This window comes from Diadema setosum, chromosome 18, assembly GCF_964275005.1.
Source record: "Diadema setosum chromosome 18, eeDiaSeto1, whole genome shotgun sequence".
Taxonomy (NCBI): Eukaryota; Metazoa; Echinodermata; class Echinoidea; order Diadematoida; family Diadematidae; genus Diadema; species Diadema setosum.
In genome coordinates, this window is record NC_092702.1 from 3,978,155 (window position 1) to 3,997,784 (window position 19,630).

A 19,630-nucleotide genomic window follows, 5' to 3' on the forward strand; every position below is an offset into this window, starting at 1 on the left:
CAGTCAATCCAAAGCAGAAATGAGAGAAGTGCAGGACTGCTAAGTTGCAAACGTAAACAAATCTTCACCAAACCCTAACACTTACTTGACCAGAGCATCACTGGCTGCTGTCCTCACTCTGCCATCCTCACTTGACAGAAACCTCAGCAGAATCTCTAGAACTGTCTTCTGTATGTCATCCTTCTGTTGTGGTCATCATTATTTTGACGAGATTTAATAAGATTTGAACGAGAATGACATAAATACGAGGAGGACCCAATACGAGGACAACAATAATCAATATGAAAAGAGACAATGCATGGCCATTTAATCAAATGCAATGTATTGAGTTATGCAAAGTCATCTTCACAGAGTGCATTTTGTTCTTCAATCAACCTCCACATTATGGCCATAAAAGGACCATAAAAGGATATGCTATCCACAATGTTCAATTCTTACATACAAAAGCATACCTGGTGTATCAAAATCTTTGTCATGCCATCTTGCCCTTACAATATTTCTAGATTTTGTACATAAATCATGATCACAAAATGATAGTGGTGCACTGTGAAGCAATGAAATTGAGATTGAGAGATTTCAGAGTCGACTCTAGTTGTTTACCTTGAAGACGAAACCCTTCTTTTCTTGCTCAGCGTGGCGTGTCTCAAGGAAGTGAAGTAATCTGAGTCATTTAAGAAAGAGGTGCATGTTTAGTCCAAGCGATAATCTAGGCAACTTGTACTCATAAGATATAGATATATTGCAATATACGAAGTTAGAAACCTGACTTACAAACTATACCTTTTTATGTCATCTCGCCTTCAAACACACCCTAATGTTACGTAGAAAATTAACATAAAATTAGGAGCAAGTACTCCCAGTACGAGTACTTGCTACTGACAGAAGCAAGTTCTCCCATAGATAAAATATGTACATCAAGGAATATCTAGATCTTAAGTCATGTCTTCTACTTTTCAGGTGAACACTACATGTCTTGAACACATCATCTTGATAGGGTGTCCTTTGAAAGCATTTGGGGTTGTTCAACCACTATGGAAACCTTCCAATATAAAAGCTCCTTCTCACTTAGAGTGTTTCAACTGCTATTGAAGCTTCCACTAGTTCAACATGCAGGAGATCCCTGAAAGTACATCAGGCAGGTCCAATGTATTTCCAGTCAAAGAAAAGTGCTATAAAGATGTGTGAATATTCCTGAGGTTCACAACATTGTGGTGGTCAAAATTTACTTTGAATTGAATGACAACACTCAAATCTCTATGCACCAAATTTCCTGTAAATTGAACAGAGACCTAATTAAAGCTAATATTTTTAAATTCATCCAGTGTGAAAGAAAATATATGCAACACTGACTAACCATTCATGAACTATATCATTTCAAACAGCTAAAGCAACAGCTGGAGAGGCCTATACTACATGGATTTGTAATGTTCATTTGATTCCAAAACTGAAGCTTGATACTCACTTGAAATCATAAGTACTGATGAGGTCTAGTAGTTCCACCTGAACCAGCCAATACGTGGTCCTGGTGAGTTTCATAAGGTCATAGGTCAAGGCAAGGCCAAGGTTACCGTGGCAACTCTTGCATAGCTCTTGGAGACAAAGCTATAATGGGAGTAGGAAAAAATAAAGAAGCCATTAAGACAAAATGCACTTGCAATGATGGTGAAGGCAAAATGAATGTTCCTCTTTGCTATGCTCTTAAAAAATACTAATCTTAATGATGAAGGGAAAGTTTATTCATTCCCTTTATATTGCTGGTATTCGCCAAACCTTAGGCACACAGTAAAACAAGTTAAACACTCAATTCAATGTTACTTTGAATTTAATCAGGAGGACTGCATATGCTAGTAATATGGATGGCAATTATGCAACTGTTTTTTTTTTCCAGATATACAAGTGGTTTGACAACTGCCATTTGATCTGAAATTTCATCATTATTATAATCTGAAGTTTCCAAATTTAGAATGTCTCAACAATTGACAATGATGATTACATATAAACACGGTGTAATATGAATTTGAAATAATCATAATTTTCATTTCAAACTATTCTGTTGGGGGAAAAAAAATGAAGGATCAAATGAACTTAACACACAATGGAAGTAAAGATTCAAAATTCCAATCAACCCTGCAAGACAAAAATCTGGTACGAATAGAAAAATTCCCTGGTCCCTTGGGTGACAAGACCTAATACCTGAAAAATTCTAACTTTTCAGGAGAATGAAGACATCTTTCATTTTTGCAACATATCAATGCTGATGTCAAATAAAGAAGAAAAACTGTTTTGGGTGGCATAAATGATTGCACTGTTTTAAACTCATACAAAATACACAAGATTGAGTGAGGGGGTTTTGGAATACATGCCAGCTGAGATTTGAGGTCTTGTCACCTCAGTGACGACTCAGTCGTAACATAGCAAGAAAAAAAGAATACAAATATTGACTTCTTCAAGGGGCATAGTCAAAACTACAGCACGGTATTTGCCCAGAGGCGATTTCTCAACAGTGCTATACCCTGAGATGAAGTAGAGGAGCATAGCACTGTTGAAAAATTGCCATAGGTTAAATAGTTTTAACTGTGACCTGAAGACAAGCAGTCAATATTTGTTTTATATACCACATCCATTTAAAATATGTAATTTAAGACACTGATGCTAAACTAAGGCACTGAAATGAAGTCATCATGCTACTAGTCAGAGAAATTACATAAAGTATCATTTCACAGTGCGCAAATATGGATAAGTGCCCAAGGTATAATTATAAGCATCTCACCCAGCCTAAAGAGAAAGATGTACATAGAACTATGTGCTTAGTCACTACTCTTTACTATACTGCCCAGCAGTCAGCTAGTGGTTTCCATGACTGCACCTTTGACCAATCAGCGACCTGGAATCTAGAGGAAGGTATATAAAACAGCACATAATTGTGGTATAGCGCTGCTTTACCTTGGATGCTTGACAGAGGCTTCTTGCTGTGACAGAAGACTCGTCAGTGACAGCTGATGAGATGAGGGACACCAGGTAGTCTATACTCATTGGTTCTGTCACAACAACAAAAAAAGATGATTAAAAAAACAAAACATGGGTTATCATAATGTAAATTTAACTCTTGATTTATATGTCTTTGTTCTGGTGGCAGCTGTTTATAAAACTTCAGTTTTCCTTGCTGTCTCAACGTTTCATTACATATTTGTATGTGATGCCATTTTGCATTAACTTATCTGTATTTATGTCTGAATTTGTGGGTTTTTTTTATTAGATTGATGGAAATGAATATAAATATGAATATGGAAATATATCTGTTTTGTTACTTTTTATTCAATTTCTTTTTCATAGTTTCACAGATGTAGATTTCTAATTTCACTCCTGTAATTGCTATCACAATATTACTGTTTTCTTGGAGGTGAAATTACCTTTAGGATCATATTAACGAGGTGCCCGATGTTCTTATGAAAGATCACAAAATAACTGAATGAATTATTGTAGGCAAACATCTACTGTATAACTTTATCTACTAAATGAGCCACATTAACTAAAATACAACCATTGATAACAAGATGCACTCATACAAATCCAAGCATCCTTTTATATGTTAAAATATGTGTGTATGCACATGTATATGGGTAAGACAGCAAATATCAATGAGTTAAAAACTGCATGATTAATATATTTGTGTTGTTTGACTAACATGTCAAAATTCAGAAAGCTAAAAAAACAAATACAGTGCATTCCCGCTATACTGAACGAGGTTATAGTAAAATTCCTGTTACAACGAAGTAAAAATTCAGGCCCCAACATCATCTGCTCTCTGGTTTTTTTCTTTATTTTTTTATTTTTTTTTATTTGTTTGTTTATAACAAAATTTCGATATAATGAAAGAAACCTGCCAGTCCCGAAGACTTCGTTACAACAAGAGTCCACCATAGGTGTGAATGATTAGGAAGCAAGCTAAGCTAGCAATATCAGGATAATTGTGATACAGGCTAACAAGTTTTGTGGACTCACCCGAGTTGGTTTCCTGACACAACTGCCAGCACCAGTCACTGAATTCATAGTCGGATTCCATCAGCGATGCTCTGACGAGCTGACCGGCAAGCAGCAGGGTCTGACCCCTCAGTTGGGGGTCTGAGTGGTCTATGTACAGCAGGAGGTCTCGAAGGAACTGCTCATCTGCAGAAAAAAATAAAAGATTGAGGCAAATTTGCACATAGCGTCAAATCTGCACGCAGCTACCACTCTCAGTGAAGGAAATTTCATCCAGGTGAGATATGAATTAAGTGGCTGATAACAGCTTAACACAGGTGGCCACTATACAAAGGGTCTTCATTACACTCAATTTACTCTATGTGAGAATATAAATCAGTTGGCCACACTAGGTACATGATAGCAGCAACAGGTTAGACTGCACTTGTTACAATCCAGTACACTGTACAAATATAGCATATTAAAGCAAGAAACATCCAATTACATGTGAAATGATGCATTGCATTATCACATAAAACATAAAAAAAATTTACTTGTGGAACAAGCTGGTTGCACCTTAACACAAAGACTTAAATTTTCTTTCCAGCTTCAGTATGTTGCACTGTTATATCACACGTACAAAAACATAAATATTCATGTAGCATCATTAATATTCAAACACTCATTAAACATGCGAATGCTTGACCACTGTCCATGGCAGTCATGTGGAGCAATCAGTATCTCCGGTCCTTTTTTTCTCACAGAGTAAAAGCAGAACTTTCGAACTGTCGAACTACCACAAAGGAAAAACATTGACAGAAGCCCAAGCTGGTATATGATATTCTATTGCTACCGATCAAATAGGGTCAAGCTGGGGTCAAGCTGGGTCAAGCCGGGGTCAAGCCGCTCAGGCGGTCAAGTTGGGTCCAAAGAGCCTCACCTGCCACACCCTCCTCTCCTTCTGCCGCCTCCTTGAAGAGCCTGTCAAAGAACACCCTTGGGTACATGCCCACGATGTGACCCGCACAGCCCATGGCCAGCACCTTGACACTGACCCGTGTCTTCCGGTCAGGGACAAGGCAGCCCCGGTAGCCGGTCAGGAGGAAGGAGCCCGCGAGGAGTCGCAGGAGGTGGCGTAGCGGGAGGTCCTCATCCGTGTAGGATCCTGGTAGAAGGAGAGAAACAGATACCCCATTCATACCGGAAATTGAGAGTGCTCCAGGAGCACTCCTGAAGTGCTCTAAACTCTGTATGAACAGTCAAAGTGGCTCTGAAGTGCTCTGAAGGTATGCCCCTATCAATTTCATAACCTACGATGTAATAATAAAGATTACTACAATAATATTACTCCAGTGATTACACCTTTCATACAGACAGAATTGTGAACTATTACATGCAAGGAAAATGATACATATGAATAAAAAATCATCAAAACCATTAAAATCTTCTAGAAAAAAAAAATATCCATCATAACTAATAAAATTAAACAATAGTTAAAAATCTGAAGAATACAAGTTATGTAAAAATGCAGCGTTCACCAAATCAGGGCAATTTGGGATCTTCCCAAACTCACCGACGTCGCCGACCCTATATTTCACTTCTACATCTGGCGTTCCTTCATCTATGGTGACTGTTCTCTCACGCAGGGGACTGACATCCTCCCTGCCCTCGGGACTGTCCAATACCTCATCACTAGAGGGCGACGTGGCCACATACCCATCCTCCTCCTCTTGCACCGCATTTTTCTGGTCCTCCTCCGCCTTGAAACCACTCTCGGGACCGTAGGCGCCATCTTCTTCCACGCCACCGATGGCAACGTTCGTGTATTCTGACGTGCCGTCATCTACCACTATTTCAGAGGTCTCTGTTTCAGCAAAGCTGGTCGTTCTCGAGTCGCCAAATCCGGACAGATCACGGGAGGATCTGTCCGGCTGTGACGTCTCTGAGTAGAGAGAGGCGGGGAGTGACTCCAAACTACCGGTAGAGTAGCCAGCAGATGTGGGGGTTGAGACCAGTCCAGAGGATGTCTCAGATGACGTGGACTGAACGGATGTCGAGTACTGATCTTCCTCAAGACCAGAGTCTGGAGCAAAGCTTGCACTCTCCTCAGAATCTGTGACACACAGTATAAAAACAGTATGTTTATACCAATGGCATTTTTCTTCTTTGTAGGAACGACAATTACCCTTTCTAAACCCTTGCAGTATAGAGTGTCTTTACCTACTAGCTCAATCCTTAACCAAAATCTACACTATCATACACAGATATTCCCTCCCCCTCATATCAAAGCCTTTTTTATTACTGAGTAAATTATAATAAATCATATCAAATAATCTTTGAATGAAAGGAAGGCATCAATCAATGCAAGAATTTTTCTTACTCATAAATTAGATTACAATGATTCACTGATTGAAAGCAGATGAGTATAAGCCACTAAATTTGGACAATGACATCTTTTGCTCCTGGGCTCATATGCTACCAATTTGTACATTTAATCATCCATCAATAATTTATTCACGGTTTATCATTAGCTATGGCCTGGTAGCTCCGGGGGCCACTAAAAATCTATGTCAGGCCACCAAATTTTTTAAAAAGGCTATCTTTTGGTGACCAAATTAGGCAACTAAGAATCAAAATGGATCGTTAGGTTTTGGATTTGTTTCAGGCCATCAGGTATCTATTTTCGGGCAACCAAAATTTCAGATTTAAAGATTTTAGTGGCCCAAACAGCCACCACAGAAAAATGTTATTGTCGAGCCATGATTTGTATTTTTATTTTTACTCTATTTGTATAATCTACTAATTCATTTATTCATATATTCATTCCAATATTAATCAAACATTTATTTTATTTTTGTTAATTCTTGCTAGCACCAGTCCATCCAGATCTCACCAGTGGTAGTGCTTGCTGGACCATCTCCCTCCTTGGGTGACTCCTTCCCTTTCTCCTCGTAGATGCTGACCCTAGCGATGCCCTTGCTGGACATCAGAATGTCCAAGAGTGGTCTGGGAGGTTCTTTGAGCAGCTGCTGCAGTGCTTCCAGTGTGGCGGTCACTACGTTGTGGTCAGCGTGCCGAGTGCAGTGGATCAGGTACTCATAGATCTGTGACAGTGTGTATAAAAATCTCCTTGAGCTTTTCTAAATCATGCACTTCACAGCCACACACCAGAACAAACAAGAAATACCTGCTGTGGAAATAATATGGTCATACTACACTTGTAATAGTCAGGGCATTCTCTTCAGAGTTGCCATTGGTATACCAAAAGTCCCGGCCACTATAATTACTGTAGTAATGGGAAGTATCCATTTTGTATAATTTGGGTCAAGAAGAATACTGCCAGCAAAAACATCTAGTTCAGGGATGAATGCGCCAAGCAAGATTTTAACCCCTTTTGTTTATATCCAGATCCTTACCAGGGCATTCACTCTTCCCACAGCATTCCTACAAAATCGTTGCTTTTAGAGGGAATCCCCTAAACAGAATTTCTTTTTGGTGACTTGAGTCAAGTATCTCTACTAAGTTTCCAGACATTTGTGCCAAGCGGCAAAAGAAGCACTCCACCATACAAGCCAATTGGTTGAACAAAGCACAGTAATGGTTGAAGAGATGGTATAGTTTTGGTTGAGATCAAGATTCAGGTTTTAACTTTTTGTGAGATAATCAGAAACCACTTGTATGAAATACTGAAGAGCATCTAAATCCAAGAGGAATCAAAAGTTTATTTGATAAAAATTGGCTTTGAAATGGCTGAGATATCCAAAAACAAAGCAACACAAAGTGGTCCTTATAAAAGGTGGGTCCCACCTTTCATTAGGACCTCTTTGTTTTTGAAATATCTCAGCCATTCAAAAAACAAATTTCATCGAATAAACTTTGAATTCCTTTAAGAATCATATAAATATGCTCTTTCATATTTCAATAGTGGTTTCTAATTATCTCGCAAAAAGTCAAAACCTGAATTTCTATCTCAACCAAAACTATACCATCCCTTTAAAGGGATATAAAGTGAAAGTGTTTTCTTGAAAAGTTCTGGTTACCTTGACAAGCTGCTCATCTCTGACTCCTGTCTCTTCCTCTTTCTTGGTGACCCCAAAGCTGCCCTTTAACCCCTGCTCCTTGGACTTCTGGATGACGAGGTGGGGTATGGTGTAGCGCAGACACAGCAGGACGCCCAGATGGATCTGGACGGCAAAGCTGTCCTTGACCGGGATCACAAACACTGGAGGACAGATAAAACTGATATCAATGTCTGAAGAATGGATATGTTTTTTGATAATTTTCAGCTCACATCCTGTTATTAATACTACAAAACTTAAAAAGAGTTTCTCTAAGTCAGTACAGTTGAAACATGATTAAACTCATCGCTGATACTGTAATCATGATTACCGGTAGTTCATATTCATGTCAGCAAGGCTAACGATCAATAAGAAAAGCTGCTAATATCTTAGTATAATGCACAGATATGACGATCAACTAACCTATTGCTAACTTAACCAATCTTCATTTATTTTGTCATCTTGAAACATTCTTTCAGAAATGATCATTAGGAGATGCTTGTTTTTTTTTTTTAGTTTGTAAGGGGTTTCTTCATAGAGAAGTGATGAAATACAATAGATGTTATGTTAACACTATAATCTACCTGAGAAATCTGCAACCTTTTGTACACAACGTTATAAACTTTGACAATGCTTTTAAGTTTCAGTATGTTGGACTTTTTTAGTTGACATTTCACTTTTCTTGGTTCATATTCCTCTTTTGCCTTGTTTCCTGCTAAATCACTTTTACATATTCCTCTCAAAGACAAAGGTGAAAAACATCTGCATGCAACTATTTAGCTTCTTCACATATGTCATAATGTTGCTTTTTTTGTACTCTCAGCAATTGTAACTTAATTCATACTATTTCACAGAAGTGTGAAGAGTGGAGAATTTGGATTTTAAAAAAATGTCTGCATTTTGTGTACTGGGATGCTAGAAGCATAATATTTGGACTCACTGAGGAGAGCTTGTACAAGCCACGAGAAGTAGAGGGCAGGCTTGCGGCCGTGCTGACAGATGAGAACAATGCAGCGTGCAGCCGTCCTCCTGGTGGTGGCTGATGTGTGCTTCAGGTTCGGGAACAGGACTTTCATCAGGTTCTGAGGCCACGGAAAACCAAAAACACAGCATATATACGACTCATATTCAATCTATCTTTTTTGATTGTACAGAGAGCAATTGGACAATGCTTTGCACAAACAAAGCAAGTAAGATTTTAATTAAAATTAATAGCTGGTAATAGCACAAGTAATGATAATAATGATAATAACTTAAAACCTGGTTATTTAGACAAGCTTTTTTGTAAACATTTCCTTTATTCCTTTTCTCATACCTCTTTTTCACTGGTATTTTCTCTCTGCCTCTCTTTCTTGCGCCATGAGCATCTATTCATGATGGATACCGGCGCATTATAAGTGTTCATATTATTATTATTATTAATAATAATAATGATGATGATGATGATGATGATGATGATGATGATGATAATAATAATAATAATAACAATACTAATACTAATAATACTAACAATACTAATACTAATAATAATAATAATAATAATAATAATAATAATAATAATAATAATAATAATAATAATAATAATAATACATAATACATAATAATAATACATAATAATAATAATAAGAAGAAGAAGAAGAAGAAGAAAAAGAATGATTCTGATAACAACATTGGTCATACAAACAATGTTTGCGGGGAGATAACTGCTGGTATGACACAATGGATAACAAATGCAAAACATGCAGGCATGTGGGTGGATTACTCAAGCAACTGTACCTTGACTTCCGTGTCTGTGAGGAATGAACCTAGCACTGGAAGAGTCTTGACTAGAAACGTCATCAAAGCTTCCTGCAGAAGGAACAAAAATATATCCATGAGTAAGTGAAAAATACATTAACAAAGAAAAAGTGTACAAAAAAGTGTAATATCTTGACAGGTTTTGAGATTATATAAATGAAGTAATCATATGTTTCAAATGAACAGAAATTTGAAGTAAGCTGATTACAACTTTTTAATGTATCAAAGTCAAAAGTCAAAACAAGCCCCCCCCCCCCCCCGAAAACAAACAAAGAAAGAAATAAACAGAGCACAAACTTGATCAATGTCTTCCAAGGAGTTTAAGTTGGTAATGAAAATATGAAATATATCATGCACCAGTCATGAATGAGACAAAAGGAAAACAGGGCACGAACTTGGACGATGTCTTCTGGTCGTCGGGATATCCTTGCGATGCTCGGAAGGAGGTTGATGACGTACGGCCGACATTTCTGGGGGCGAATCAGGTGGGCCATCTCTGCAAAACGCCAGAGAGCTGCACGAAGACTTCGAGAAGGTCCATTCTGAGTTCAAGTAAGAATTATCATAAATACATGTAATGACAGTAACAGGATGTAAGTAACTTTTTGTACTTATACATCTTTGTGCAGTTTGGGATTGTCATTGATTTGTTTTAAATCAATAATAATAACAACAATAAAGGCATTTGAAGGATGCATTTTACACTAGGAGCATCAGGGAGCTTTATGACAATCAATTAAAATCTTTTCAAACTGCTCTACGATCAGAAGTCAACAGGGATTGCTTTAAAGCTGTAATGTACACATGTAAAAATGAAAACTCTATAGATGAGAGTTGATAACGCTTATTAAATTAACAGGAACAACAGACAGTGTATCAACCTATCAAAGTAAGAATTCAACGTTGAACTTCAAATTGCTGATTTCCACTTGCAACTATGAATACAAATACAGACCATGCCAATGTCGTCATGTTTTTGAAGTTGACCTGGGCCATGTTTGCTCTGCTTTGATGGATGTGACACGTACAGCAGGCACAAAGAACTTGGTATACATACACACAATAGGAAAATCATACCTTCTTGATTTCTTTGTACAGCTCCAATTGAAGTCTTCCAAGGCTGCTCTCCATACATGCCTACATTTTTAAAAATTAGACATAAAAAAAAACATTAACATACACAGCACTTATGAGATGGAGAAAAAAAGAAGATTTCAGATGACTATGATATACATGCATAATTGATAACTTTCCATCTACACCAGACAACAAAAGTTAAGATACACTGTATTTTCCTGCTGCATCAAGACAGTTGATGAATATTCTCATAACTGGAACTTACATTGTACCATAAAATGACTTTGGTTGATGGGTACATATTCTGATAATGATACATATTCTTGGTACAATGTATATTTGCATTTTATGCTGTACATCTCATTACTTCTCACTGGTGAGTTTCTGAAAAACAATCAGTACTTGGTGCTAGTTTATAATGGCAGCAGAAATACAAAAATACAGTGGTCCAACAGGCAGATACTATCCACTCTCACCCAAATCAAATGCGACAGATCTCCAGAAAGTGCATCAACCCATGAAGAGTGATATGCGAGGCTACAAATGCTTACTTCAACTTGTCTCCATACAAACTCAGACTATGTACATTGTAATGTGCCCACTTGTTTGAGGTTGACCTGGGCCATGGTTACGGTTCACTGATGGTTGTGATACACACACATAATATAATGACAACAACCCTGCTCTCACGCAATTGTTATCATGTTTCATTCGAGCAAATTGAGGTTAATCAAGCAAAAACATACTAAAAAAACAAACTACACTATAAACACTTCTCACTATAAAAAGTATCTCATCCATTCATGTTGTGCATCTAAAAAAAAACAAATAAAATAAGCCATAAATAGACTTCAGGTGTCAAAACATGATTCTTTAATTCTGATGTGTAATAAACTTTCAATTTGCTCTCTTACAAGTTACGAACTAAATATTTGTGCTATTTACTGAATGTAAATGATTATCAATTTTCTCTTTAAATCACAATGCTTTGGATTGATCACAATGGTGATGGAATGATAGATATGTAACTGAGGGCAAAAAGTGCAAACCCAGGACACTAAATCTGTCAACACAGCATTTCATGTTTCTATTGCATTACTCTGATGCTGTCTGCTTCTTAGCAATTACTTTGGAGCATATGATCTTAAAACCTAAAACAATAGCAAAAACTGCCTGTTCTAATTGTATTTTTTTAATTATTTGTTTAAATTTTGTTCAATTCCACAAAATTCATATTCACATTCACAAAAACAAAACACTATACAAAGACATGTATGGTTTTATTGTATGGTTTCACTGTTTACACACATGCATGTACACACACACACATACTTTGTCATACACAGACCCACACAAACAAACTGACATAGCTATTGAACCAATCTTTGTGAGCCCTGGGTAGTCCAGATCCCACACACTGATTACCACAGCCAAGTCAGTGACTCAGCCATAATCAATATGATGTTCATTCATATGCAAATGAGATCCTACAAAAGGGCAGTCTTTACACCAACCAAGCAAACAAGAATGGCTACATCCAAACCAACTTCAGTCAGCATACTTGTCTACCATTTGATAGATTTAACAGTTATATAACCTCCTTGCATAGCGATATTAAATAGACAAATACAACAAAATTGACTTTAGGATCTACACATGTCTTGATTTCTGGATCCTTTTATCAAATATAATTTGCTTAGCCATTATTCATTTTTTGAAAGGACAACTTCTTATTTTGGATTAGGTATTTGCAATATAACAGCTACATAAAATCATTTCCTTTTCACATACATGTACTTTTTGATTTAAGACTTTTTGCTGATCATGTAACCATTGCTCAAAGTTAATAAAACTCAGCACAAGAACATCCTAAACCTAATTGAGTTAAACCATATTCCATCACTGAAAGAGCAATTACACACAGCTGCACTGAAATGCAATGAAACAATATACTATATACAAACAGGTCCAAAAATCTACTGATAGTTTTATGCCCAACTACCACAGCATCTAGCCAAACATGACCTCAAAGTACAGCACACACCACACTTGTTTATGATGGAAAAGAAGGAGTATTGAAATAGGTGTCTACAGGGTTCCATTCCATTGAATTCAATTTGCTCATTCTGCATGAAATACCTTATTTTACAATGATATTATACATGAAAGGTATAAAATCTCGAGTGCAGCATTCCAAATTAACAGAGCACAACTGAGTAATTGATGCAATGTGCGGCACAGGTGCATCATTAGAACTATCGTGACCCCGAGGGATGTAATTAAGTCTCGATTGAAGTGTCAAGGAAGGCTGGCTCCAGTAACATAATGAGCAATACTTATCAATAAGAATTGGGCATGCCACTTGTATGATTACAAGTACAGCCCTACTATATGTATGTGTGCCTGTCAGATATAAAGAACATAGTATGTATGTGTGTGTGTATGTGTGTTATGTTATATTACATTGCCTTTGAATATCTTACTATGTACAATTGTACCTTTGGCCCTGTAAATATGAAGTCTATTATAAGCTAAATAACAAAACATAAGAGTCAGATCATTCACATTGTAAAGTAAATTTTAGTTCAAAATTCACAAATGCTAGAGAAACTTCCGATTGTAGATATTTCTACTGCAAACACCAAGGTTCTTTCTTATTCATGAGACCCATCAGACGAACAAAGTATGATGCTACATCATTCATTGTCAAGTCAAAGCACCTCTTGAACTACAGTCTAAAATTCATCAAGCCCCCAAAAGGGGCTCACTCTGAAAACAATCTCTCCGTTCACAGAAACAGTGTACATAAAGGGCAAAAGGTGCCAATGACATATTTTATTACCAGCAATGTATTACTGGCATTTGATAATACAGTGATGAAGATTAGCATAATGATGCTCATATATATTTTGCTCTTCCCATCTCCCTTTTTTTTTTTTTCTGGGCAAATGACTTTGCGTTTCACTTGTGACTGTCATTTGCTATTTTGTGTACAGATTTTGACATAGTTGATGGGGTGAGGGGTAATAAAGTTGACCTTTCCTTGCCCCGGTAGCACCATTAATTGTGCCACAATCTGCTTTTCCACTTTTGCTTTGTTTCTGTTTTGATATTTTGTTTCTTTGATATTTAGTATGCAGACTCAAGACTGCTTTGTGCCTTTCTATTGACCGATTCTGTGACGCGCTATGTGTATTTTTGGCATGGGCAGCGCCATTACTGTGGTGTATCATCCGACCCCCCCTCCTCTCTCCCCACCCCTCTCATGCGCACAGAATGAAAAACTGATGCATGGTTGTTTTAGCCAATGGGCATCTCGTACTGAGTGCGCGAATGCTTGCTTAGTGCGCGAACCTTTGTTACAAGTGCGCGATAAACATGTTGCCCGTGGGGTGGGGGAGAGCAGGGGGGGTCGGCTGAGACACCGCAATTTGAGCTCATGGCTGCGCCCAGTGCCATAAAATGTCTGCTGCCCTCAACGAACCCGAATCGGTCAATACATAGAAATGTCGTCTGAGATGCCAAATAAACAATAATCATGATGATAATGATAATAATAGTAATAATAATGATAATAATAATAATGATAATAATAATAATAATAATAATAATAATAATAATAATAATAATAATAATAATAATAATAATAATAATAATAGTAATAATAATGATAATAATAATAATAATAATAATAATAATAATAATAATAATAATAGTAATAATAATGATAATAATAATAATAATAATAATAATAACAATAATATAATGGGTAATTATGCATGGCATTACCTTGATTACTTTGTTGAGACATTCATCGGTCTTCAGTCGAATGTCAGACTCGTTGTCATTACATGCCAACAGAAAGATCTCCATGGCGATCCCCAGAAACTTGGGGAACTCACTGAGGGAACTAGAGAGTAACATGATATCACATAATCAAAATTGTGTATAATTTTGCAAACTGCCATTTCAAAAAAAGAAAAAAAAAAAGACATATTCAAAGAACATGAGTAAACATACCAATTAACTGAAAGAGAACATGAAAAGTTTGATTTAAAAAAATCTTGGCAACAAACTTACAATCTGTACTTTCTCATAAGCCATGCCTGTGAATAATGTAAAATGTACAGTGTAAGAAATATCTTTACATACAGTAATGGTATTAGTTCTCTCTGCAATAGCTTTGCTCTCATCTGGCAGTTTCTACACTGGATTGAGGCTCAAAATATGATGTAGACTTTGAAAGACTCCATCCATTTCTTTGTGCCGCTGCCTCATCATTTTGTGACACTGAGTAAAGCAGTTGGTCATTGCCAAGAACATCAGGACTGACTACTCCAATGATACATTACATCAAAACATGAATGATACTGTTTATATAGCCAAACCAGCAAATTTTAATTTCGATTTACAGTACCTGTCAGATTCTGCTAGACAGTAGTACGATACACACAAATATTATTACATGTGCTATGTGATGTTCTGACATCACACATCTAATCCTAAACTACTTATGTGACAAATACTCTAAAACTCAGTCTGTTTTATCTCATTATAAATTTAGATCTTTCTCACTATGCAATCTCATGAAAGACATTGAATATGAGTATTCTATTCTCAAATCTATTTCAGAGGAGAACAAACATAAATATTGAGAAAACTGATGTATTTATGCATCAACCAATGCATTTATGCCCAGAAGAGCCCTGCATCACAAACATCCAGATACAGATTGAGAAAATATTTGGCATTTAATTAAACACAAAAATCCTTTTTTTTTTTTTTTTCCATGTGGCAAATAATTCAAAAGGAGAACTCACCGGAAATTTGCCGTTGATATTCCATCTGCGATTATGGTCAGATTGGCAATGTAATCCTTCTTTGTTAGAGTTGTGTCCTTTTTCCTGTAAAAGAAATATAAACACAACATGAGCACTTCTTCCAAACTTGCATGAAAGCATTGTGAATGGACACTACTGTACACAGAAATACAAAACAGAACATTCACTTTGTACGGGGGGGGGGGGGGGGGGGGGGGGGGGGGGGGGGGGAGAGAAAATATGGCACATTAACACATTATTTAATCTACTTTGTAAAGAGGATTACACCTTAGAAAGATTAATGCTGAATAATCTTCAATGTGCATGCAACATGCACTTGGAGAAATTCACTAAACAATGTCAGCCCACGATTAAAAAAAAAAAAAAAAGCTACAGCACAGTGATTTACACATTGCTTGAATGACAACTTCACACCGTTTCTAGCCTCCTGCTGGTAACCATGACGCTGACAGTGGCACTTATGCCCAAATTTGAGTTAAACTTCCCTGAGAAGGCCATTGTGAGTCTTATTATGTGGAGATACAGCTGTAGCTATTCTAAAATGGAAAATAAAGACAAGAACACATTAAAAAAATAATACATCTATGGAAGTTTTGTTGTTGTTGTTGTTGTTGTTGTTGTTGTTGTTGTTGTTGTTGTTGTTGTTGTTGTTGTTGTTGTTGGAGTCTCCTTCTCCTCCTCCTTCTTCCATCACTCAATGCACACAATTGACAAGCTTTACACGATGTTACAAAGCCAATCATTTATGAAATAAATCCAGTGCACATGGAGGCATTTTTATCTTAAATTGTTTAAAGTCATAGTGTATATCCATAATAGTATGCAACTGTTGTCAATGGCTATCATCAACTTTTGTAACGCCACAACTGCTACTGGATATGTTTTGTCGGAGGAGAATAAACTTTTATTGTTGGCTATATCTAAGTCCTTTCCACTAGCCCACAGGGATGTGGGATTCCTCTGATAAATTCAATGTTTTTATGGGCAAATACTGTATAATCTCTGTTTTGCTTATAAGTATGGCCATAGAGCTACTTGTGTAGGTCCATGGTATGACTAAGCATTCAAATCTCCAAAAAACCCCAAAGATATCAAAATTCTTAAGTCATTACACAACATGGCACACCAAGCTCATAGAGAGAGTGGGTTATAGTGGACCACTGGGCTAAGGGAGACTTCTGTTTTAGAAATATCTTTTTGCAATAAAAACACCTACATGTAAATGAAATATCTGTAGCATGCTGTAAAGAGAAAACAAATTTATTATGAATAATCAATGGTGTCCACAAAATTTGTCAACTGAATAAATGCTGTGCTCGACAATATGCAAGATATGCTTGCATGTACATCTGTACATTCAATGCTGCTTCAAAATTATCAGGTCCACTGTATCAATAATAGTACAACATACTTGTAGGCCACACGGACGCATATACAGTACACATTGTACATGTCAGTATACGTTAGCTACATTATGACCCATCCACACACTGTGGTTTCCTTAGCGCCTTTTCACTGTTGTTGTGCTCTTACGTTATAACAAAGTCCTAAAGAACGGCAGTTTCCTTTTGCTATATTGAAATCTCACTATAACCAAACAAATAAACAATAAAAAAACATAAAGCGGATAATGCTGGGGCCAGGATTTTTACTTTGTTGTACGTAACTAGAATTTTGTTATAACCGTGTTCGTTATAACAGGAGCGCACTGTATTCCTGGACCCAACTCCAGCGTGCCAATGTGTTCTTCTTCTTTGTACTGGTTGGTTTATGCCGACCATTGCAAGTCACATGGGGCAAACCATGAGGAGTCAGCATCATTTCCCATTTTCTGGTGTGGGTATAATCAAGTGTTAACCATTTTGATAGATTAGCACCCTGCTCTTTGCGATGAATGAATGAAATGCGGGATCTTTTACTGTACATGCATGAATCATGATTCCCCGATTTCCCATGATTTTGTAGTTGATGTACTGACGCTTCAATACTGTGTTTGCATGATGTGTGTATACTATTAGTCTCATTGTATAGAGTTTCAATTAATGTGACTTATCATGTGAAGTTGGACCCCTCGGAAGACCAGCACGACCATAGAGGCAGAGCTGAGCAGGGCAATCCATCCGTTTATCTTCAGATATACAATGTATATTTCAGTTGTACAGTATCATTGTTACTTTCTGATTTTACGGTGAATAAATAAACAAACAAACACAAGGTACATCCAAAAATATTCTATCCAAGAGATAGTGTTTTTGCCTCCTACATGTACTAGATAGTAGAGGGGATGACCTACAGCATAATCAAACTTTAATAGCTTTGCTCAGTCAGATTCACTGGGAATTGAACCCATTTGGATTGCAAGGCATTATATGCGCACTAGCAACTGTCACTGTAACTACACACAGCCCAGTCGCAGCAACTGGGCTGTGTATAGTTACTGTCACTGAGCCACCCCCACCTGCGGCCGTACATGTAGCATGATTATGTGTATCAGAATGTAACCATGTATGGTGTTCTTAAATCTTTATCTTGAACCTTGACGAGATACAGTTGTAATTCCTGAAGCAGTTCTTCCCATGCTAAACTGGGATGATCAGATGATTGATGGGATGTGCTGTCACAGTTGGTGATGGTACAGTCACTTAGTGTGTAGTATTTCTACCTACAATAAAAACAGTGATGTGGAAGTTAAGTACCGGTATTTAAAGACACACACACACACACACACACACACAAACCTATAAAATTTTCAGAACATTCCCTACCCTACAGCCAATGTACAAATACCTTAGAACATAGTTTTCTCCTAATAAAAGAACACAAATTAAGGAATGATAGCACTTTACACGCATTGTCAGTTAAGATTCTTCTCCACTTCTCAGATTGAATCTGTTGTACTGGTACAGTCGTGTAGATAGTGCTACAAGTAAAGTAGGCAACCTACTACTGCTAGTAGATATCTACTAAATCTACTTTCTCCTAGTTCTGTGACAAGGATATGTTGACCAGTCAGAGTAGATAGAAATACATTGTGTCTAACGTTAGACTCTAATGTCTAATGTTGAATATTTGTATTACTGTAGAACAATTCTCTACTTTACAGTTGTATACAAATGTGTGTCTCTTGAGTACTATTGCTCGAGTTACGCCCATCTGCGGTGCGAGTGCTGGAAATGCGGTTTCAGATTCCTGGAAATAGATGCCCTGAAAGGATTCAGTTCCCCTGAGCTGACGATCCACCCCCATGCCCCTACTGGGTCAGACACACACACATATCAGTACACATGCAGCACAATGTAAATCTCTTCATACATTGACACAGACATAATACACGCAACTCTATGGGCCCATTGATTCACGATGGTTTACGGTGCGATAACACACAACTCACTTGGCATCTTTGGCGGCTGCATCTTCTGATGTGGTCGAGCTCTGTTGATGATTTTTGAGAGCTTCAAATGATCTGGCCAGTTTCTCCATGTTGGATACACTGACCGTTCGGTTCATCTTGTGTGATTACTATCTAAAATGGCAAAAGTACCACGAAATCCATGATAGTAACTGGCTTCACAAATCCGTACAGCGAGAAGACTATCAATTCACTAGTTACGTTGCGTCGCTAGAGGGCGGCAGCACTCGAGACATCGAGAGCGAGTAGTAAAGGGTGAGTGATGTCCGGTTTGTTTTTCCTGTTCTTTAATATTATACCACACATACAGGGAGAAAAAAAAAATCGATGAAATAACATGATCATTCAAAACAAGAATACTTAAATCAGAGTGGAGAAGAAAAAAAAAACTACAATGATTGATATCATATGCACTGAATATGATTTATTCAAAGGAGAATTATACATTACGTAGTCTATACTTCAATCACTGAGATGATTAGGGCCTG

General features: G+C 37.2%; 1 protein-coding gene across 1 annotated transcript in view; it reads right to left on the bottom strand.

The window, feature by feature from the left end:
• Positions 1-19,240, bottom strand: part of LOC140241932 (huntingtin-like) — a 71,259-nt gene extending 52,019 nt beyond the window's left edge. Inside the window, exons 1-16 of the mRNA XM_072321678.1 lie at positions 19,125-19,240; positions 15,713-15,796; positions 14,682-14,802; positions 10,893-10,952; positions 10,211-10,357; positions 9,795-9,866; positions 8,959-9,100; positions 8,001-8,182; positions 6,854-7,064; positions 5,534-6,073; positions 4,901-5,125; positions 4,003-4,167; positions 2,944-3,038; positions 1,463-1,602; positions 601-661; positions 86-183 (exon numbers count right to left, since the gene is read on the bottom strand). Of these exons, the coding sequence (XP_072177779.1) occupies positions 86-183; positions 601-661; positions 1,463-1,602; positions 2,944-3,038; positions 4,003-4,167; positions 4,901-5,125; positions 5,534-6,073; positions 6,854-7,064; positions 8,001-8,182; positions 8,959-9,100; positions 9,795-9,866; positions 10,211-10,357; positions 10,893-10,952; positions 14,682-14,802; positions 15,713-15,796; positions 19,125-19,240 (2,459 nt within the window). The remainder of the gene's footprint in view (positions 1-85; positions 184-600; positions 662-1,462; positions 1,603-2,943; positions 3,039-4,002; positions 4,168-4,900; positions 5,126-5,533; positions 6,074-6,853; positions 7,065-8,000; positions 8,183-8,958; positions 9,101-9,794; positions 9,867-10,210; positions 10,358-10,892; positions 10,953-14,681; positions 14,803-15,712; positions 15,797-19,124) is intronic.
• Positions 19,241-19,630: the final 390 nt, after the last annotated feature.